Consider the following 23,548-nt stretch of genomic DNA (forward strand, 5'->3'; position numbering starts at 1 on the left):
CAGAAAAGAAGCAACTGCCAGTCCGCTGTGGGATGAGCATGGACAGAAACAGAGCAAGGTCAACAACATATTGTAAAGTAAGACAATGGAATTACTTACCACAGACTATCTTCAAGGCAATTTCTAATGAGAACTTAATTGGGTAATGAGGGATTTCTGAGAGATTGAGACCGGCATGTGCAGTGGGTGTTAGAGAAAACAAAACAAGACAGAACAACTCACCAATTCCAGACATTGTCTGTGGCCATAGGCAGCAGCGTAATGTACGCTATTGTAACCTTCCTTGTCCCGGATTGATGGATTTGCATCATTTTGAAGCAGAAACTCTAGACATCTGTAAGTATAAAAATGAGGTGTTATTTCAGAAAACATCTCTAGACCAGAAGCAATACTTAATGTAGATATCTTCCTATTATGAATGTTCCACAAAGCACTTTGTGAATTTAAGTGTTTCTTTAAAAATCCTCCGGCAGGGGTGCCTGGGTGGCTCAGTGGGTTAAGCCGCTGCCTTTGGCTCAGGTCATGATCTCAGGGTACTGGGATCGAGTCCCGCATTGGGCTCTCTGCTCAGCAGGGAGCCTGCTTCCTCCTCTCTCTCTCTGCCTGCCTCTCTGCCTACTTGTGATCTCTCTCTGTCAAATATATAAATAAAATATTACAAAAAAAAAAAAAAAAACCTCGGCAGTGAGGGTTTATGTACTGGAAGTTTTATATGTTTGTGTGTGTGTGTGTGTGTGTGTATGTGTGTGTGTGTTTCTGTCTTAGCTTCAGCTTAAATTAGTCATTCTAGAATTCAGGAAAGGCTTTAGGAAGAAGAGGGTGGGTAAGTTTATTGGGAGGGGGGAAGAAATTATCCATGACTATCTCCTCCCCACTGAGTTGTTTTAAGGTCATCATCAATATTGCATATCTGTCCAACACAAGGCTCATATCTGGACTCTGTTCTATTAAAACGATCCAATTGTCTCCTCCTGCATTGATAACACAATGTTTGGGGATTTTTTACAGTTGATGTACAATGTTATATTAGTTTCAGGTCTACAACACAGTGATTTCAGAATTCTCTACATTACGCAATGCTCGCCACTCTAAGTGTGGTCACCTTCTGTCACCACACACCATCATTACAATATTATTGACAGTACTCCCTATGCTGTACCTTTCATCCCCATGATTTACATATCTTACAACTAGAAATGGGACCACGTAAAGCCCTTCACTTTTCCGCCCAACCCTTCACCACTTCCCTTCCAGAAACCACCAGTTTGTTCCCGGTACTTAGGAGTCTGTGTCTGGTTTTGTTTGCGCATTTCTTTTCTTTTTTAGATTCCACACATAAGTGAAATCTTAGGATATTTGTCTTTCTCTGACCTGTTTCACCTAGCATAATAAAGAATAATTAGGTCTTTTTTCCCCTTTTACCTTTTTTTAAAAATTATGTTAGTCACCATACAGTACTTCATTATTTTCTGATGTAGTGTTCCATGATTCATCATTTGCGCACGACACCCAGTGCACAGAACCTGTCGGCCATCAAGATTACTGAAGAGAGGCACCTGGTGGCTCAGCAGGTGAAGCAAAGTTAAGCGTCTGCCTTGGGCTCAGGTCATGATCCCAGGGCCCTGGGATGGGGCCTCACATCGGGCTCCCCGATCGGCGGGGGGCCTGCTTCTCCCTCTCCTCCCCACTTGTGCTCTCTCGTCACTATCTCTGTCTCTGTTCCTCAAATAAATAAAATCTTTAAAAAAATTACTGAAAATGAGTTCTAGAGCTCCACATTCAAAAGATGAAGTCTCAAATTTAACAAAGATGTGCTCAGCCCATTGTAAGAAGAGAGGGGGGTGTACTTTGAACCTTGCAATTGAAGACTCCGCAAAAGGTTGGGAAATGAAAGCTAGAAAGAATAAGAAAATAACAAGGAAAGCACTTAAGAATAGCCCAAACAATAAAAAGATTAAAAGAATGGGCGAACATTTAAATAATACAAAGGATTAATTCTGTAACCACATTTGAAGAGAGAGGCTTAAATTGCATCATTATGTATAGACTAGAATAAAATAATAAATAATAAGCTTAAAAAGCCTTTTCTGACAAAGTTGTAATTTTTCTAAAAAAGCTACAATCTTTACAATAGGTTGGAGGAAGGAGCTCCACCTTCGCTGAAATGCTGACACGCGTGCCCAGGGATGTACGGAGCTCTGTTCCTGGCCTGTTACAAAGCGTACAATCCTGCTGCTTAAAAAGGGAATAAGTAGGCAGGAGTTTACGATAGAAAACCGTAATTTCAGTTTTCTATCTGCAGCATTGGGACGAACATGTCCTTTACAAAGTCAAATTTCTACAGTTTACTCAAACACTTTATTTTTGGTTTTGTTTTTATTTTGTTTTTGGTATTGTTTTTATTTCTTTTTTTAAAGCTTTTATTTTAATTCTAATTAGTTAACATACAGTGTAATATTAGTTTCAGGTATAAAATAAAGTGATTCCACACTTCCATACACCATCCTGTGACTCAGACACTTTAAAATGACACTCACCTACTTTTTGGCATAAGGCAAAAGGAGTAAATAAATCACACACAAACACAATTAAAACACATTTCAATTTCTAAAAAACTGATGAAAGACATACATTTTTTTAAACCAAAAATCTACATGTCGTGTGATTTATCCATAAAATGCTCCATATTAAATCAAACTAATACTAGAGTCCTAATATCATGCAGTCTTTGGTGATTTGCACCTTAAAAGGAAGTCTTTTTTTTTTTCTTTTTTTCTTTTTTTGGTAATTAAATGCCCATGGACAGGCTCCCAGGTCTGACTCGTTTTAAGCAGCATTGGGCTCCTGAAATAAAATCCTTCAACAGGAATAACATTGTAGTGGACACAAAATCCCCAGCTTCTGAAAGAGCTACATTCTAAAAATCAGTTGGCGAATTTAACATGTAATTTGAAAAACACCTGGACTTGCTCCCAAAGAGCTATGTACCCCAGGACAGAGCCGTGCGATGCTACCGGCAGCAGTCTCGGGAAAAACAACAGTACTACAGAGCCGGAATATTCTCTATATTGTTTGTGAGGGGACCTAAATTCCAGTTTTAACTGGGGATGCTTATCTTTTCTCCTCCCAGGCCATGGCCAGCAATTTGGGAACCAAAGCTGCAAAATCAAGACATGCCCTTTAAATCAGGACTGCATTTGGGTGAGAGGTGTGGCCCCTGCACGAAGGCGCCCTCCAGCGAGCCGGTTCCCTGCCTTCCCCTGCTTGTCCTTTTTCCCTCTCCACAGCTGTTTTGTTTTTTTTTTTTTTTAAGATTTTATTTATTTATTTGAGAGAGAGAGAGGGAGAGAGCACAAGCACTCAATGACTGAGTTGAGTGTGTTTTAACTTTAACTTATATTTTATTTATTTATTTGATAGACAGAGATCACAAGGAGGCAGAGAGGCACGGAGGGGGAAACAGGCTCCCTGCTGAGCAGAGAGCCCGATGTGGGGCTCGATCTCAGGACCCTGGGATTGTGACCTGAGCTGAAGGCAGATGCTGGACAACTGGGCTACCCAGGCTCCCTCCCCGTCAGATGTCAAGAGGCCTGCTCTGGCACTGGGCAAGCTGCCATTTCGCTGGAGGAGGGGCATTTGCTGAGGTGGCTTCAGATTCTACAGCCTTTGAATATCATTAAGTTTGGAACGTCGGGGCCAAACCTCGGTCATTGTTTTACTATGTGTCCTGTCCCCACCCCAGGGACAGCCTGTATCAGGGCCACACTCTCTAACTCCCCGCTCCACCATGCTCTGGACATGGGCAGAGCGCCCAGTGGACAGGGGAAAGATCCTAGAGGGGACACAAGCCTTCGGGTGACAGAGAAATTGGCTCCTCTGACAGCTGGAGAAGAGAATAAACGCGTTAGGAACCGTGTGTGCTGACTCTTAGAGCACCCCCTCCCCAGGCCCCACAGAGCGGGACACGGAGTGTGGGCGGCGCTCATTCATTTGCTCGTTTTTTAACAAACAGTTACCGAACCGCCGTGACACACTGGGCACTGCTCTAGGCAGAGCACGACCTTCGCACGGTGCCTTGTCACACAGGAGGGACTCTCGGAGGACGAAGCATTAGTGCTTCCTACGCATCGGCACCCCTGGGTGACGGCAGTGACTCCCAGCTCTTGTCACAACCCAGGCTGAGTCTCTACCAGAAGCCCGAGAGGGGCACCTGGGCTGCGGTGGGGCAGGGGGTGTTTGTGAGCTGCGGTGTGTGTGCGCTGGGGGGGCGCAGGGCACAAGCAGTGTAGTTCACATGGAATCTCAGAACATTTCTTTCTAGAACCTGCCAGATAGTTACCCCAGGTCATTAAAGGAGAGCCTAAGGCCTGGGGAGGGGGGAGGCTTAACATGTCTCCTGACGCATAGGATCCGTGGCAGAGTCAAACACAGTATTTCAGAGTCCGAGAAACCGCGGACCCATCCCGGCGACAAGTCTCAGTGAGGCTCCAACTTTAGGAAGAGTTTCTTGTGTGAAAATAGCATAACCGAAGGATATATGAAAAGAATCATTTCTTCTTCACTAAAGGCAAGCCCGTATCACTTCCTCAAGATCCCAAATAAAGCCCCCAAACAAAAGACTGGCCCCCGCGGCCACCAGAAAAGCAGACGCGCGTCAGGGACCCCATCTTGCGCGTTAAGCCGAGCAGAAACTTACAGCGCAGCCTCCTTTTCCTTCAGCTCTCGGGCTCTTTCAAGTTCTTCGGAGTTTTCATGGGCGTTTCCTAACATAGTCTTACTTCTCAGCATAAGGGAAAGAAAAAAAAATTACAATTATTTGCTTTCATGGCACAGTCACTCGCAATTTTGATCCAACCTATATCTCAACGGCTTTTCCCGCAACCCAAAAGAAATGAGCATCACGGTCTTTTCAGGGAGGACATACGTGGTTCTCCGAAAGGCCATTCCTATCCTCTTCCACGGAACCCAACTGAGAAGGTGGCTTTCCTCAAACTCCCACCCAGGAAAGGGCAAGTAAGACCTCAAGTCGTCCACACTTCCACGAGTATCCTAAGCTCCCACGTAAACAGGAGGTTAACACTTCCCTGACTCCTTCCGCACGCCTCGCTGCCTCCTTGTCAGCTCAGCACCACGTTTACCGAGGAATGGGGTTCCAGTCCCCCTCGACGGCCAGAGCAAGCTTTCATCACCAGGGATTCCTTTTTAGATCTCTTAACACATGACGGGTACTCGTTCCCCCAGTTTATTCTAAGAGAACAGCACAGAGCCTGCTACAGAGTAGGTTCTCAATAAAAGTTTGCTGAATGAATAACCGGCCTGGCTATGAGAGCCCGAGGGCAGCTCTGTCAGACTTGCCAGCAGTGTATGAATGTGAGGGGGATTTGAACACTGATTTCCAAACTGGAAATACAGGTCAGAATCCATCACGGAATCATGAAATCAATTTCGTGGGTCGCAATATTTTGTTGCCTTTTTTTTTCTTAACAAAATAAAAGAGAAGCTATCAGAATGCATCACACATAGTCAAGGTAAATATGATCTTGTGAAATTTTGGCTGCCTTTTTACATTTATATTTAAAACATACCTATTTAAGTATGGATGCTGGGTCATGATGTAAAATGTATTTCTTACTGTGGGTCACTGTAAAATATCTGAAAGCCACAGCTGTACACGAAAAGAACTTAGCGCTGACCCAGAATCAATTCCATAGCATAGCGCAGCACGTAAGTCAATAATTCTCCAAACAGGGACACCAAAAAGCATTCTGGTGCTCGAGTCTTTGAGACTCGGCTGGCACCCCTCCCCCTTTCCCACTTGAACTGGCTTTCTGTTCGTAGGCACCTAGAATCCAAACACGCGCAGGGCACCAACTTCCTCTCCTCCAGCTCCTGAGAGAGCACCCGTGCCCAGTTTGGAACAACAGTGCCAATTTTGCACACTGACGCTGCATTTCAAGGCTTCTGGGATTGTATATACACAGATACTTCCACCATGTGATGAATCTATTAGCAAATATTAAATTTGAGGGCAAATGAAGCATTTAAATGGTGATGATGTAAAATGTAGGATATGACAAAATAAATTACAACTGATTATGAATGAACTGAAAACCTGGGCTTGACAGCTCCACTTGGCATTCAACCCAAAGACCAGAGAAGAGAAACCATGGGGCAGTGACACGTGATAAACATAAAGAGAGCAGAATGGGAAAAGCAGGGTTAGGGATGAGGCAATTCTAATTCCTCTGGGTCTGAATGAGAGACATTCTTCATTCACAGTTTCCAGGAGGCAGCATGAAGAGAACTCAGCAAACCCTCCCCCTCCCCAGTCAGACCCCCAAAGGAAATTTAAGCAAGGCCGTTTTTACTTTCTATCCATGTCTGATGCAGCAGCATAGTGCAAAGCTGTCCGTCCCCAGTCATCTGTTTCATTAACGTTGGCCCCTGTGGTCACTAATGTCTCAATACAGTGGAAATGACAATTTGCAGCTGCATAGTGCAAAGGTGTCCTGAAAAACAGACAGCAACTTGTTACTTCATTCATCTGATAAACAGACCCTCCCCCAATCAGCAGGAGCACTGACAGCAGTATTCCTAGGAGTGGGGAAAGCTCTTCAGCTCTCAGAGTGTAGAGGCCAAGGGACATGCCTTCCTTTGACTTTAGAAGTTGGAGCTGAGGCTACAAAGTCAGGGCCTCAGACAAGGACACCTACCCGGGGATCTCATCTTTCTTTCCACTCCCAGGGCCTGTCCTGGTGCAGGTCTACGCTAGAGCTCTTTTGGACTACTGCAAAAGTAGTCCATTGGCCTCCTTAGCTCTAACCAAACTTCCAACCAATTTCTAGTTGGTCTGAGTGAAGAACGAGATTTTCTAAGTTCTGACACCCACACACAACATCCTGGTCTAAAACCGTCAGTCCTCTCTGGTGAGCAAAGCCTTGATTTCTTAGTCTAAAATCAAAGACCTTTCTAAGCTGGGCCCAAATTACCTTCCTAAGCTTTCTCTCTGCCCCCCTACATGAACCCATCACTGCATCCAGGTGGGTCACTTGAAGTTTGTCTAATCATGTCCACATCTCCCCTGCCTTTCCCCATGTTGTTTTTTTTTTCTTCCCTGGAATGTCCTCTCCTGAATGTCATCTCCTCTTCCACCCACCAAAACCCCAAAGCTTCTGAAGTCCCAGAAGTTCTCCTTTCCTTTTGTCTGAGATCATGCAGCTCCTGTCTGGTCTCTCCTGAGGTCTCATCTCACACTGCCTTAACTTTAGCTCTCGGTATTGTCTCATCTTCTCCATTGAACTATAAGACCCTTGGGAGTAGGGATATAGATTAAAGGGAAGAACAATGTCCAAGGACTCGGAAGCCCTGTGTTGTAGTCCGGACAGATCTATAAAGGGCAACAAACCACATCCCTCTCTGGGCTTGGGCTTCCTCGTCTTCCTTCAATAATGACCCATGAGCAGCTGCCCCCAACATCTAGTTTAGGTCAAAAACTCCTGATATTTTACACATACATGGAAATTTATTACAGGTATAACTCATTTAGTTTCTCCAAGCTCAACTTCTTCATCTATTGAAAAGGGTAAGAAGCACCCACATTTATCTCACTGAGTGGTTATGGAAAACCAAGTGGGTAACAGGAAAATACATGCACCTTGCCAAGAGTAAGGGACTGCAGAAACATGAATTCGCTAGCCAATAGTTAGGGAATAATAAGCAAATGAAATGCTAGAAAATAACTTTATCTCAAGAACTATTTATTAATTTTCAAGCACCACTCTTTCATATCTTACAGTCATTGTATGGGCACTTTTACTTTTTGAGTTTCTCCTTGCTCATCCAAAAACAGGAAAACTGTAAGCACTTTACATAGTGGACTGTTTGTGTTTTCATTAATAGATGGAAGACTATTGGGTACCAACCATGTGGCAGAGCCCATAGGTAAAGAGAAAATGAGACCCAGTCCTGGTGCTCAGGAGCCCCACGGTCAAGGGAAGGGAGAGACAGGAGAGCCAGGGTCCACTAGAACAGCGTGATGTGTGTTCCCGTTGTGGAGTAGGGAGGTCCCAGGGGAGCAGAGAGGAGGAGCAGTCCCGCCAGCAGGGGCAGGAGGCGTTACCTGACAGAAATCTGGAAGGGTGGGAAGGCATTAGTCTAGGGTGCACGTGGAGGGGAGGGGATAGAGAGATGCTATGGGAAAAGACCAGAAGAAGACAAGACACAGTTGGCACTTCCAAACAGAAGCCGTGAGAGGACATGCCTGCCTTGGGGCTTGTGTCTGCCTCGTGGGTGTCTCGCTACAAAAAGGGATTTCCTTCTGAGCACGGAATCTCCCTAGTTAGCTTCCCTGTTTCCCATTTCACTGCAACACGATTCCAGCAGGACTGCTCCCCATCCGTCACCGAGGCACTGAAGCGCGATTCCCCGTTTACATACCTCCCACACTTGTCCTTTTTATGGAAATCTGCTCCGCTGCTCTGCAAGAGTTTTATACATTCCACATTACTAGAAAGACAGGGAAAACCTCATTAAGATGGTACAGGTCAACTGCTCGGCTATCTTCAGACAGAGCTTATTTTGGTGAAGTGTGGGGCCAAGATGAAATGAGAGCTCCAGCTTTAAATTCTGCGAATGCAAAACCAACCTGAACACCTTAGAGGAATGGAACATTGCAAGGATTTAAAATACCAAGCTAATAAATTGATGCATTAAAGAGCTTGATGGAATGTTTCCAATTCCAAGACCAAGGTATTTAATGATGATTACATGGCTAAACCTTTAGTGGTGTTTTCATCGTGTAGCCCGAGAATCTCTTTCAAAACCATCAAGAGTTAAGGAAACAACCCCTTACACCTGTGATGACTTCATGTCACCTCTACACAATGAGCCACAATGGAGAAACATTACCTTTTATCACAGGAGAATGAATTCACCGTGATAACCATTTTCAACCCAGACTCTCCATAATGGGAAATAAGACAGCTGCGTTTCCCTGTCCTTGTAATATAGGTAAATAAATGTGCAAAAAATAAAAGGACAAAAATAATGTAAGGGGGCACAGTGATCTTCCAGAGCTTCTTTGTCACTCTCAGAAGCAATAAATCATGTTTAGTAGAGATAAAGGACCCACTGAAGTGAATTTTCCAATTGAAGGGCATGTCGCTAAATATTAATTGTAATAGGAGCTTCAGATATGAACCCAGGACGGTGCATTGCCAAGGTCTGATAATTTTTTTAAATGTCGGCATAAAAAGAGACAATCACCCATTATTATTCTATACTTGGAGGGCTGAGAGGCAGTCTAGGATTTACTGTTTTATTATGATTTTAATATGAAAAATGATCTCATTAATAAGGAACCCGAGCAAGGCTCTCCCACCCCCCCCCCCACTCACTCTTTGTAGCCACCTTTCTCAGAGAACCCACTGTTTCAGTCCTAAAATATAAGAACTTTCTGGGACCATGATGTGTTGGTGTTGCCTGCCAGTTGATGTAAAAGCACCTGTCTCTTACTGAATGAAGCCAAAGGAACAAAGGCAGAGGCAGATCTAGGTGTTTGGCTTATGAAGGTCATTCAGTTTGGGGAGAAGGTTGGGGAGAAGGAGAGTGATTTAAAAAATAAGACATAATTATGAATATAAAACTGAATACACAATTTTGGAAGGGACCCCTACAAGTAAGGGCTCTAAAGCTTCCCAGTCAACCCACTTCTGATAAAGAGGTGATGCCTTTAATAATGTACAGATGACAAGTAGAGAAGCATCGCTGTTCCCTGAGGACTAGCAGACTGATTGAGAACTAATACCTTACCCAAACAAGGTCACCCGAGGGAGGCCATGTTTGGTCAATGTCTGGTCCTATATTGAAACATGCTGACCAGAGCCGAAGTCTCACCACTGATATGAAAAAGGGGGTCTGATGAAAAATGCTCTTTACAACTTTTTAAAAAAAAAAAAAAAAAAAGGCAAGGATTAAATTGTTTCTTGCCTATCCCTTGAGTTTCTTTACCCTTTAGTCACATTTAACCATTGACGTACTTAAAAATCAGTTTTGAAATCAGGACAAAAATATCTGTCAATAAACATGAACTAACTCAATTTTGGATTCCTTTGATCATCATCCACCTACCAGCGACAAAAAACGAAAAACTTAGGAACAAATCTCAAATTGTTTTCTTTTGGTAGAGTGCATATCAGGTAAGTACATATTCTATAGGCTGAAGACCTACAATTTAAAAAAAAAAAAAAGAAAGAAAAGAAAAAGAGAGAGAGAAGAGAAAACGAAAGAAAACAATTCTCTCTATGAGGTGGGCTAACAATTTTTCTTAGGAAGAACAAACTTACAATTAATATGGAAATGCAAAAGTGCTATTTGGCGTCGGTAGAAATGATTCTTACCCATCTAAGGAGACTGCTTGTGATTCACAGACAACTTAAGCCAAGTAAGAGAAATGAGGAGTTAAGTCATGAAGGGAGAAGGGAAATTGCTAACTACTCACCCTCCTGCGGCAGCAGCATGAAGGCACGTTCTTCCAAATTTATCTGGGGTGTCTATTTCAAAGCCTGCAGACAGCACGTGCTCATTACTAAACAAGGATACTATGCTATACTTTTGTCCTAGTTAAACCACAAGAAACATTGCAGAGACAGAAAAATCAGTTAGTAGAAAAACCAGAATGCAAGCAATTGTAGTCAGAAAGAGGTTGTCATGGAAACGAATGGTAACTGCTCAAGCTTGGCAATTTTATAGGAAGAACCGTGAAGTCTAGAAGAATTTATTTTCACATTCAGCCCTGGGTGAACCACAGCCCCATATTTCAATCCCAGGATAGAAATTTATGAAACCAATTTGAGATAAGTAGGGCACTAGACAGGCAGACAGAACACATGGAGAAAACATGGACAGCAAAGGAGGAATCTTAACATGCTGGGGTAGATATTTTCTTATGTGTATTATTAGCTTTCAGTTGGTTTAACATTTGGGAAACATGCTTTCATGCAGGGATGATTTTTTAAACATGCCAAGAGCAGTGGAGGCAGAATCAACCATAGGTAAAGCACTTAAAAGGAAATAAAAATGCCTCTGGGATGTCTGTTGAATTAATTCATAAACAATCTTTGCCTTGCAGACCTCTATCACCTTTGAAAGCCAGGAACTTCTTAATACAGGGAGGTTGGCAGAAGCAGTGATAAGAAAGATTAGCAAAGCTCCAAACCAGAAAAAATGTCTTGGTTCCAAATAGACCCATATTTAAAAAAATAAAAATTAAACCTAGTGGAGGGGGTCACACCATAGGGATTTATCAGAGCCCACAGAGGAGGAAGATAACGCGGTATTTCTACTGTCAAAACGTGGCGGCTTTGGCCTTTTTCCTTTGTTGAAAATATTAACTGTTCAATCCACCCTTTTAAGCCTCAAAAAATTTTCCCTGATTCCGACAAACTTCCGGTAAGCTGTGGCCACCCCTGTCTGTCTCTCACTCGGGATCACCCATGATTTAACTGGAAAAACAGGCAAGACTCTCATTCCGGGCCAGGAAAAACTACACTCAAACAGCCGCAACACCAAGCATGGCTGGGAGCTGTCCCCAGACCAGGTAACGGATGACATAAAGCACAGGCAGCCGCTTCCTCGGGCCAGACACCCAGAGCCACGCGGCTCCTTACAGGTCACGTTAAGCCTCGGCTGTGGGAAGGGGTTACTTACCCGACGACAAAAGCTTTCTGCAGCAGTCCGAGTGAGCGTTTAGGGCCGCTAAGTGCAAAGGGAACATGCTATGGATTCCACACCTGAGGAGGGAAAAAAAGATAAAAGAGCGGCTCAGGGGGACATCTCAGGAGAAATGCAGAAGGACGGGAACGTTTCTGGAAGTTCTTGGATGAAAACTAAATCCACACCACCTCACTTCGAGGCCCTTGCCTGAAATAATTTCATGATCCCTCCACTCAGGAAATAATTATGCAATCATTTTCCACCTTAACATGATAAAATCCTGAACCTGGACCAGAATGAAAAACCCCTGACAATAGGAAAGTACCCTTTTCAGATAATGTTTCCTATAAAGGGTGATGCTGTATTTCAGATTAATTTACCTTTCTTTCTTTCAGCTGAGTAATTTTATGTCAGCAATCTGTTTTATTCAGTGACCTGTTTTATTCCTTGAATTGGTAAAGAAACACTATTGACCTATTATGTCCCAAATACTTTGCTGAGAGTTACTAATGGCTGTACTATCGAAATCACAATGTTGGATGCAAATAAAAACCGATGTTGACCTTTTGCAGGTGCAACTTCATCTTCCTAACAGACTTTTATCCGGCATATCACCCACATCAGGACACCATCACGAAAACGCACTGCAGCAACAAACGTCACCTGGCACACACGGCATAAACCTAGCATACTTTCCCTAACAGTATTACAGAAAGAATCTAGAAAAAGACTTTTTAGACTGATACCCTTTCCTAACACAGTCCCCAGGATGATCCCTTAAGGGACAGGCGCCTTTTGATAGTAGTGCTTTTTTCTTTAAAATCAAATCTTCCGGGCGCCCAAGTGGCTCGGTGGGTTAAAGCCTCTGCCTTCGGCTCATATCATGATCCCAGAGTCCTGGGATCGAGTCCCGCATCGGGCTCTCTGCTCAGCAGGGAGCCTGCTTGCTCCTCTCTCTCTCTGCCCGCCTCTCTGCCTACTTGTGAGCTCTGTCAAATTAATAAATAAAATATTTAAAAAAAAAAACACCCTAAAAATAAAATCAAATCTTCCTTGGGGCGCCTGGGTGGCTCAGTCGTTAAGCCTCTGCCTTCAGCTCAGGTCATGATCTCAGGGTCCTGGGATGGAGCCCCGCTTCGGGCTCTCTGCTCAGTGGGAAGCCTGTTTCTCCCTCTCTCACACCCCCTGCCTATGTTCCCTCTCTCGCTGTGTCTCTCTCTGTCAAATACATAAATCAAATCTTTAAAAAAATCAAATCCCATACTCCTCTGGCCCATCACCTCTCCTCACACAAGGACCCAAAGCCGGGCGCTGAACTGTCATCCTAACGAGCAGCAACGTCGGGGGTTCCGGTGTTCTCATAAGCATTTATAATGCTAGTGCTCATTTCTCAGAACATCCCGTTAGAGTCAAATAACGTATTTCAAAACTTTGCAAGCCCTCCGTGTAACACAAGTAAGTACGTGTATTTCCACCTGTGGCATCAGTGACGTCAGTTCCTTCTCTGGCACAAAGTCACCCCTTTTCAGACCACACGATTCATTAAGAAACACGTCCGGTTGGAGTGGGTCAGGTTTCAGATATGTGACTTTTATTTAAATCTCAAAACTTCCGGTGATGGGTGTGAACGCGTCAAAGCATAAACATATTCCCAGCTATGTCATGGTGCTCAGCGCTCTGCCAAGTCCTTGTCTGCTAACAATTAACCAACTCTCTCTCTCCATGAAAACTTCTCTCTGTGTATTGGTGTTTTTGTTCAGTCTCTCCTCTGCTGGTTTTCCTTTCCCTATATGGAGATTTCCAACCCACTGTCTATAATAGCTGGCATCCATCAAGAGCCGCAATTTGCTTGTCTTCCGGGCCGCGTCACGCAGAGGGGAACTGCTTGTAATTGCCTCTCTCATCATTGACAAAAAAAATTCTGAAAGGCAATTGCACCAGTGACAACCTTGATGTTCGTGGCAAGGAAGCGGCGTTGGGGGGATGGGAGAGAAGCTTTCCCTTCTATGCTGCATTTACATTGTCCTCTTGAAGCCAGGGAAACAGTGATTTTTAAAAAATGTATAATGTGTTTTAAAAACACATTATTAAGTGGAATTTTAAGCCGAGGAGTCTGTACCTAACCACTTTATTTGTATAGGGCAAGTAAGGAAAAATGTGATGATATTACTATTTCTGGACATTTGTAAGAGAAAATCAGTATTTTCTAGGATGGCTTTAAGTTCTTGAAGGAATATGCCTGGGATTGGGTGAGATTTCCCAAGATTTCTTTGAGCCTTCCCCATTCTTTAACTGTAACTTTAATAAAAATATATGTGTGTACAAATACATAATCTACAAAATATAAATATATTAAAACATTTTATATTATATACATATTATATATACATACATATACATACATATGTATATATACATAATATAATACATATTTCATAAAGATACAAAAAATACATATCTTTACATACAATAATATAAGCAAATGAATTAGAGAAAATAGCATTTAATTCTACAAGTAATCAATTAGGAAAAACATAAAAGGTGTAAGTGATAGCATAACAACAACAGCATGGTAACATATTCCGTAAATTTCATATGAAAATTTCTAATCAACTTTGACACTTAACATCCTTGTCTTCAGATAATTCATCATACTCTACATTAGCTAATTCCTTCCCTTTTTTCCTATTACTTATAAACTTGAGAAGCTAAGGGGGGTAGAACTATTCTAAAAGGTCTAGCAACAATTCTGTTTGATATATATTTTTTATTCCATCATTCATTAAAAAATCACTATCTCAGTGTAGGTTTGAAAACACATTAATTTAGATTCAAGTACCACTGACATTTGAACTTGAATATGATACTATGGTTCAAACACGAAAACTAAACATCAGGCCAAGATTGGAAATAAAAGTTGAATTCAGGATTTCTGAATCACTTCAGAAATGATTCACGTATTTCAAGATAAAATTACTCCTTTATTGTTTAAAGTAAGACTGCTTATAAAGGAAGAGCCAAAAATTTTAGCAGGAAATTTTAATTTTAGCAGGAAATTTAGGATTTGGCTGTCCTAGGCAAATAAGAAGCGTCACTCTGACTTCGTCAGATATACATCAAAGAAGATCAAGAAATAAAGATGTCAGATAACACTAAACTTAACAGTGCATAAATTACAAGAAAGAGGACACCAATTCCAGCTACACTGCTACACTTATTTGACCAGTCATAAAATTAATGGGACACATTTTTATTAGCTATCTCTAATTTAGCTGCTAGCTTGCATTTCCTGGCCAGTTATTTCAGAATAAATGAGGTCAGAATAAATTGTGGACAGCGATCGGAGATAAGGAAAGGGCTTGCGCACTATCAGAACATCGGTTCTTTTAAGCTTTCCCCTTGGCGTCAGAGAGCTATGGCCGCTCCTTCCCACTTCCAGTCCTCTCCAGAGCCTTCCTTCAGGCTATGTGCTGAAAAACACTGTAGTTACGGTGATGGAGTCAAAAAACGTTGGTTCTGAGTCCTAATCTTGACACTTGCCAGCTATTTGATCTTTGGCAAGTACGTAATGCTTCCCTCATCCAGAAAACAAATATCATAGCACTGTTGATTTTATAGAGCAACTGTAACTGATTAATTAAACTAATTAATAATTAGCAATTAAACTAATTACTAATGCACCCAAGTGCTAACAGAAGGAGTGGTCCATGATAAGCCTTTACCATACAAGTTAGTATTGCCCTTGAAATTATTAATATCTTAGTGGGATAATTAGCAGCCTATGAGTTTTGAAGTCTTATCAGGCTGTGATTCCTTAAAATCAGGTTTGTGACCCTTAAAAAGCCAAGAAAAAATTGTGATCTACTAGCATTTCTGTTATCTTTCTATATCTCAGAATTCTTTTTTTTTCTTTTTATTTATTTTTTAAATTTCTTTTCAGCGTTCCAGAATTCACTGTTTAGGCGCCGTATTTGGAATTCTTTATGGTACTTATCTCACAAGTCTCCTCGGGAAGGTGGACTGGTTTAGTTCTGTCCACTCAGCAGTGAGATTTTATGCTTCTTACTTGACGGTTCAACCCAAATCAAAAAATCAGTGTCCTATTAATTTCACCTACATCATTCTGAGAATTTATCACACACCCCTAAGTTGGAGGCATTTGGGTATAAGCGGCAACAATGAGGCCTGGTCCTTGCTGTTTGCAACCTACTGACACTTGCAGTGGTTTCTTTCGAGTCAAGACCCAACACGCTAAGGCAGCTTACAGGCCGCTTCTGGATCCAGCTGTTGCTTCATCGACCAGAACTCTAGAACCGCAGTGACTTCTGTCCCTTCCTCCTGGAGAAACCAAGGCTCTATCCTGCCCATGGCCTTTTTGGGCCCACGTGGGTGTCTCGAGAAACCCCCCTTTCTGCCCACCTTCTCACAGCCTCTCTCAAGCTTGTTAGTGCGTCTCTGGGGGCCGCTGGCAACACCTTTGGGCTCTCACGAGTTCTGTGTGGGGATCTTTAAACTGTCTCTTCCTTTCGATCATAACCTAAAGCGAGCGACCTAAGAGCACGCTTTGGCTCTTCTCAACAACCACCTTCTCACAACAGACCTGCCAGCGCCCGCGTCTGTGCTCGGACCACACCGGCGCCACGCGGCGCTCCCGGACTCGGCAGGGCCCCCAACCGCAGGAGAAAGGAAGGCGCGGCGGGCAAACGATGCTGGAGCCGGAGCGGCCGGGGCAACGCAGTCGCAGTCGGCTCAGTCTTCCAGATGCGCAGAATTTGGCAGCAGCTGGCATTTGTGCTGCATGACGAGCCCCCTGGCCCTGGAGCGCATCGAAGCCTTTGCAAAACTTCCAGTCCCCCAGCATGTGCTGACCTCCTACGCGTCGGTGCCTTGGCCACCGGGACAGTAAGCGCAGGACGACGGCGATGCAGTTTTGGCCAATGGTCCCCCCCTCCACTACGCACAGAGGCAGCGAGCCTCGCGCCGAGGAGCCTCAGCTCCAGATCCGGATGGCCGAGGACACAGTCTCATCTCCGCCCCCTCACGAGCTCTGTGACCTCAGGCAAGTAAGTGAACCTCTCTGTGTCTCATTTACATCACTAATAAGATGGCGCTAATCGTGTCACTTACCCCCTGGGACCGCTGTGACAATTAAATATAATTCGCTAGCGTGGGTAAACGTTAGCTGCTCCTGCTGACCCGTGAGCACGGAGTGCGGTTTGCACGGGTGCTGTCGGGGTTTCTTTGGACTTACTGACAGAGTCGAGTCAAAGCCTAAGGAGTCTCTATCGAGTTTTACATTTATCCACATTTGAGTAACACTGTAATAAAAATAACATAATAATAAATATATGATAATATATTTATATTTATAAATAATATATCTTATATGTGTAAATATTTATATATTTATGTATAATAATGAGTAATAAAAATAAAAATAATTTAAGTCTACACCTGGGATCTGCAAGCCTGTCGGTACCACGACCTAACCAACCGCTCTCCACCTGCCGTCCCCATCAGCACGGCTCGTCCTGGAAGCCTCCCCCCCGCCCCTGCCCCACTAGGTCCCACATATGTTCTGTATCCGGTGGCACCCAGAGATTGTTCTGGAATCACACTTTGCATGCCTGATTGTAACTGCTTGTTTAATTCCTGCCCCCCATGAATTATGAATTCCGTGAGGGCAGGGACTCCCGCAAGGCCAGGAGCTGACCTTCTGCAATCACGCAGCAAATGAACAGACGGCAGAGCCGGTTACCTGCATCATCTCGGATGCCCCTAATTTTGCTGCCGTTGAGGCCGAATCAGTAAGGTAGAAAACAAGTTAAAATTCCAGAGACAAGCGTCTCGAACCTAAAACTGTTAAAGAAGAAAAACCACCACATAAAGTTGCAGGAGCCCCGAGTCAAGCTGCAGAAAGTGCTCTGACTTGAAGCCCAGAGAAGGAAAAAGAATATCAAAAACATTCCATCGACCGAGAAGGAGAATCAAACAACTCCGTAAGAAAGTAACGACCATACCACCTGTCACAGAGAGCTTTAAAATACATTTGGCCATATAGTTTATGAGTGAGGAGAGGCACTTTCATAAATCCTATCTGTTGGTCTGGAATAGTAGGAAGGGCCCACCTTCTCCTCTTTAATAAGCTACTCCACATAGACCCACAAGGAAGCCAGAGAACAGTGATTTTCTGAGGGCCCTTTGCAAACTTAATCTTCTCCAATTTTCCTGCAGCCTAATGAACCACTGTTTACTGCAGGAAGCATTCTTATCCCCAGGTACGCTGTGACATAACCAAGATGTGGCTCCCTGAGGCCCGGACAATGTTTGCCTCTGTGGCATCCCCAGGACACAGCACAGTCAGTGGAAAGAAAGGCTACTGGACAACAACGCCATCTCTAAGGCACTGTTGCCACATGGTGTGTGTTCCCATAAATTGAGGGCAAAATAATTACGAAGAAACGAACCTTGTGCTTATAGAGGGAATGTGTTTGGGGAAATTTTGAGTAAGTAGTGGGCCCTGTGTCTCCCTCAAGTGGATCCAAGTCTGGAAGAAAATCAGAAATTCATGGTTGTTTCATTAAAGCACCCCAAGCAGCCCTGAGTGGAAAGAAAAATACCACTGTAAATGTTAACATATCACAGGTGAAGTGGGTGGGCCTAGATATCTGACTCCTGCTCAATGAACATGGAGCACTTCTGACCTCTGGCTTTGGGTAGCCACGGTGGGTAGGGAACTCAGAATCTAGTAAGAGCTCCCTGATCTTAGGACACTGTTCTTTCCACAAGACTGAGCCGCTTCTTCCAACTTGCAGAAGCCCAGGCAAAAAGGTTCTTCAACTATAAATGGATTCCTTTCTTCTGCAAGGAGACAGCCCACTGTTCTCACTGTTTGTCAGCATGGCCCTCTCTTCCCGCCCCCAGCCTCACCCGGAGCCCAAGGCCTCATCTTCTCCTCCCTGGACGTGTGCAAAAGGCTGCCACATGTCCCTGGTCTGGACCATCTCCCCCACGTCTGGGCTATGGCCGGAGTGATCTTTCTCACGCACAAATGGGATCATGAGACACAACCTTCCCTACATCCACGTATAATTCTTTAACAACTTCCGAATGCCTCAGAACAGAACCCAACTCCTTTGCAGGACACGCAAGGTCCTTCAAGATGGCGGCTCTTCTGGCCGTCCCACCTCATTGCTTTCCATTTCTCCACACACATGAGGCAATCCAGGCTTGGCAATCTGCTTTCAACACACTGACATGTGCCTTTGTAAATACTGTTCTCCTTTCCTGGACTGTCCTTCCTTGTGCTTCTTTCATCTTTTTTTTTTACCTCACACATTTTGTTTACCTGGCTAACTCCTACCCATCCTTCTTTTTGCTGAAATGTCCCCTCTTTTGCGAAACCCACAGTGTCAGCATCTCCTTGAATGTTCCCACAGCACGGTACAAACTTCACAAGACTTGAGCTGTCTGCTCTGGATCTTGTTTCTGCCACTAGACTGGACCCTTGGAGGTTGCTGGAAGCCACCAGTGCCTTCCATGGACCATTTAAATTTTGGCTTATTCTCAAGCAAGATTTTCTGTTCTGTTGCACAATACTTGGCAAATAAAACAGAACTCCCAATGCTACAGTGCCCTTATACTGCTCTCCTGAAAACTTAGTTTTTGTTACCCATGGTCTCTGTGGTCACAGCTACACTCTCTATTCAGTTCTTTAAGGCTCTCTTGAATTTGGTTCTGCATGTTATTGAATAATAAAATAATAGCTGTTGATAGCTTCCTCTGTGCTAGGCATTCTTCAAAGAGCTCTTAACATGGATTATCTTGTTCAATTATGTTAGGGAATATATTTATAGAACTCTTACTCACATTGATCTTAACCTATACCAGAGAGCTTTACTGGTAATTAAATCCTTTAATCCTCGTAACACACCTGTGGGCAAGTACTGTCAAAACTCCCATTTTTGAAAAGAGGAAATGGAAGCACAGAGAGCTTAAGCAATAGGCACTAGGTCATACAGCTACCAGGTAAGGTGGCTTGGATTGGTGCCCATGTGGTTTCCATGAAAGCCTGGGCTCCCAACCCACACATGAGACTACCTCAGGGCAGCACATCCTGAAATTATACTCTTTCAACTCTTGTCCCTGCTTTCCTCCCTGCTCAGGATGTCTGCCACCCTCTGCTCCACTCAAGTCTTTGCTACCCTTCAAAGCCTACTTACAACTCACCTTCTGCTTGAAGGCTTTTCTGAAAACTCTGGCCATCTTTGAGCTCTCTCCTGTCTACAGGCTATGGCATCCACTGTCTACACTGAACACTTTGCCACTTAAGTCTTATTTCATTTAGAACTTTATTATATACTCTCTTGCATGGCTCCTTGTCTTAAGAGGGCCTTGGCCTCTAACAAAATTATGAGCCCCTTGAAGGTATCAACCAAGAGATTTATTTCCAAAACTTCCCATAGTGCCCAGCACTGTAGCCGACTTGTGTATCTGCTTATATTCTTGGGGAACGGAAGTGTAAAATGAGGTCAGGTTCCCCCCTTCCCCATCTAGCAGATTTACTCTAATGGTACCCCATGAATTTGCCCAATCGTGTCTTATTTTTCCTGCCTAACCAACGTTAAACACTGGAAGGAACAGAACATTAGAAAGTAGAATTAGAAATAGAGTTCAAGTCTCCTTAATTAAAACCACTGGAAAAGTCCTCTTTCTGAAGTAGCTGATCATAAAATTGGTTCTTTCTTGCATCCACCACTAAAAGTCACTTAATTTAGTTCAAATTTCACTTGTATTTAGCCCAATGGTAGAGATCTACCTTAACCTAGATAAACGGAAACTGTCCTCTGCACGGCAGACCCCTTTGGCAGTGCTCCCACACGTGGCAATTATCCCACTGGATTTTTGCAATAACCTACTTGGCTGTGTCAGCTCCGCTGGTGATTAAGGTGTTAATCAAAAGCTCATGACCGTATCGTGCAGCCACATGGAGAGGAGTGTTGCCGTCCTTATCCACACAGTCAATTTCACCGCCTGGAAGAGAGGTTATAATTCGGGTGACATATGGATGCGGCTGATTCAGATGCCACATTCTATGCTGGTCACTCGTGTTGTTCAAATGTTGACTTATTTTCCCTTCTGTGTACATCTCAGATCTGAAGTACAAGAATGTGTTTCCAGGGGACACGTCATCATCTGAAATAATAGTATAATTAAATCTGCATAGAGCGAAGTTTATTAGAAATGCTTCTGAAATTCTTTCCATATTGTCTTATTTAAGGATCCAAAATCTCACAACTAAATTCCTGCTCTGAAGGAAAAAACTTATAAAATTCCATAAAATGTAATTCTGAAGATATAGAGACAATTTTAATTTTATCTGCATGATTAAAGACTTACATAGTCTGTATACTAAAACATCAGAACCAAAGAGAATAGGAAGTTCAAGAAAATACTTTATGTAGTTTGACCATTTGGTTTAAAATATGAAGAGTAAAATGAGTGAACATATAACTATGAACTAGAAATATCTATATTTATAAAAGCTTTTACATTAATCATCAATGGCCCTTTTAATTATATAGTATTTTCATCTTATTTTGTCTTCTTTCTCCCAACTTTTTATTTTACTACATTTCTTTCTTTCTCTCCCCTTTTCATAAATATGTATGCTAATACAATTGGTCTTTAAAAAAGATTTTACTTATTTATTTGTCAGAGAGAGGAGGAGACAGAGAGAGAGACAGACAGAGAAAGAGCGAGCGAGAGAGCACAAGCAGGGGGAGCAGCAGGCAGAGGTAAAAGCCGGCTCCCTGGGACCATGACCTAGGCCGAAGGCAAACGCTTAACCAAGTGAGCCACCCAGGAGCCCTGGTCTATTTAACCATTTAAAAGTTAGATATCATGACATTTCACCCCTAAGAACAAAGAGATTCTCCAACATAACTATAATTCTATTAGTATACTCAAGAAATTTAATGTTGATACCATAATTTTATGTAATATATAATATATTCTAATTTCTCCAATTATCCCCCAAATGTGCACTATAGCTGTTAGTTTTTTAAATCCAGGATCCAACAGAAGATTCTGCTACCATTTGGTTGTCATGTCCCTTTAGTTTCCTTTAATCTAAAACAATCAATCTATCTATCTATCTATCTATCTATCATCTCTCTCTCTCTCTTATGTCATTGATATCTCTGGAGGTCAAGCCAGGAATTGTGTGCAATGTTCTGCATTCTGGAGTTGTCTGATTATTTCCTCTATTCGACTCAGAACATTTTGGCACGACCACCCCAGAGCTGAAGCGCCCTTCCCACGGAATCTCCACAGCACGCACTAAGGTTGGGTGAGTCCACCGGGTGAAGCCAATTTTGATAACTTGTAGTGCCTACAGCTTCAGTTTGGGAAAATGAAAAAGTTCTACAAAGGAACAATGGTGTTGGTTACACAAAATGAGAATGTACTTAGTGTCAATGAACTGTACACTTAAAAACAGTTAAAATGGTAACTTTTTACATTATATATACTTTACCACAATAAGAAAAGGGGGTTGGTTATTTGGTTAAGATGAAGCCTGCCAGCACTGGCCATTGTAAAATGTCTTTTCCCATTTGTAATTAACAACCAGCTTGTGAGTGGTACTTTGAGAATGTGCAAATATCCTATTTCCCAAAACAATTCCCAGCAAGGATTTTAGCATTAACAGGGAGTGCTTTGTTCAAAAGTTACCTGAATTCTTTATTCTATAGGCTTATATGATTAACTAGATATATAGTTTACATTCATTTGATTGTTTTCAAAATTTTTACCAGCTTTTAATTTTATTTCATTAGTATGTAAAAAATTCACATATTTCAGAAGTCAAAATGATATTTTTAATGTTTATTTATTTTTTTACTCTCTTATATTAGTCACCACACAGTACACCATTAGGTTTTGATGTAGTGTTCCATGATTCATTGTTTGTGTATAACACCCGGTGCTCCGTGCAATCCGTGCGCTCCTTAATACCCACCACCAGGCTCACCCATCCCCCACCCCTCCCTTCTAAAACCCAGTTTGTTGCCTGGAGTCCACAGTCCCTCATGGTTCGTCTCCCTCTCCGCTTCCCCCCTTCATGTTTCCCTTCGTTTTTCTAATGTCCTCCATGCTATTTGTTATGCTCCACAAATAAATGAAACCATATGATAATTGACTCTCTCTGCTTGACTTATTTCACTCAGCATCATCCCTTGCATCAACATGGTTGGGACTGGAGGAGATTATGCTAAAATTATACTTTTTTAAAGACTCATTCTCATTTCCATCCCTTCCACTTCATTCTCAACCACATCCTATAGTAATCATTTTCATTAGTTTTGGTTTATGCTTTCTGTGTTTCTCTTTGTAAAAATAAACACACAGTGGGACGTCTGGGTGGCTCAGTCAGTTAAGAGCCTCCCTTCAACTCAGGTCTCGATCCCAGGGTCCTGGGATCGAGTCCTGTATCGGGCTCCTTGTTCAATGGGAAGCCTGCTTCTCTCTCTACCTCTGCCTGTCACTTCCCCTGCTGTGCAAGCTCTCTCTCTCTCTCTGTCTGACAAATAAATATATAATCCTTAAAACATAAATAAACACACAGACTCTTTATACCTTGCTTTCTTTTTCCTTTTCCGTTTCTTTTTTACTTAACAATATATCCTGGAATTCACTCTTAAAAATCACTTCTTGGAGGTCTTCCTCATTTTTGTACAACTTTATTGTTTTCTATTGCATGGAGATACTCGTTACGTCACAGGTCTGGTATGGATAAGCCTTTGGGTAGTAAGTACCATTTTGCTATCACCGGGAG

General features: G+C 42.8%; 1 protein-coding gene across 9 annotated transcripts in view; it reads right to left on the minus strand.

Moving 5' to 3' along the window:
* ANKRD44 (ankyrin repeat domain 44) overlaps positions 1-23,548 on the minus strand; it is a 310,102-nt gene that overhangs the window by 94,327 nt on the left and 192,227 nt on the right. For 6 of the 9 annotated variants that reach the window (XM_045078511.1, XM_013045696.2, XM_045078509.1 and 3 more), the window contains 7 exons: positions 20,631-20,745; positions 11,707-11,789; positions 10,499-10,616; positions 8,437-8,505; positions 6,369-6,509; positions 4,697-4,777; positions 223-334 (listed from right to left, as the gene is read on the minus strand). In XM_045078511.1, the coding sequence (XP_044934446.1) occupies positions 223-334; positions 4,697-4,777; positions 6,369-6,509; positions 8,437-8,505; positions 10,499-10,616; positions 11,707-11,789; positions 20,631-20,745 (719 nt within the window). The remainder of the gene's footprint in view (positions 1-222; positions 335-4,696; positions 4,778-6,368; positions 6,510-8,436; positions 8,506-10,498; positions 10,617-11,706; positions 11,790-20,630; positions 20,746-23,548) is intronic. The other 3 variants (XM_013045697.2, XM_045078510.1, XM_013045700.2) reach the window with 1 other exon arrangement.

The sequence above is a fragment of the Mustela putorius genome, unplaced genomic scaffold, assembly GCF_011764305.1.
Source record: "Mustela putorius furo isolate JIRA1106 unplaced genomic scaffold, ASM1176430v1.1 tig00000275_pilon_pilon_pilon, whole genome shotgun sequence".
Classification (NCBI taxonomy): Eukaryota; Metazoa; Chordata; class Mammalia; order Carnivora; family Mustelidae; genus Mustela; species Mustela putorius.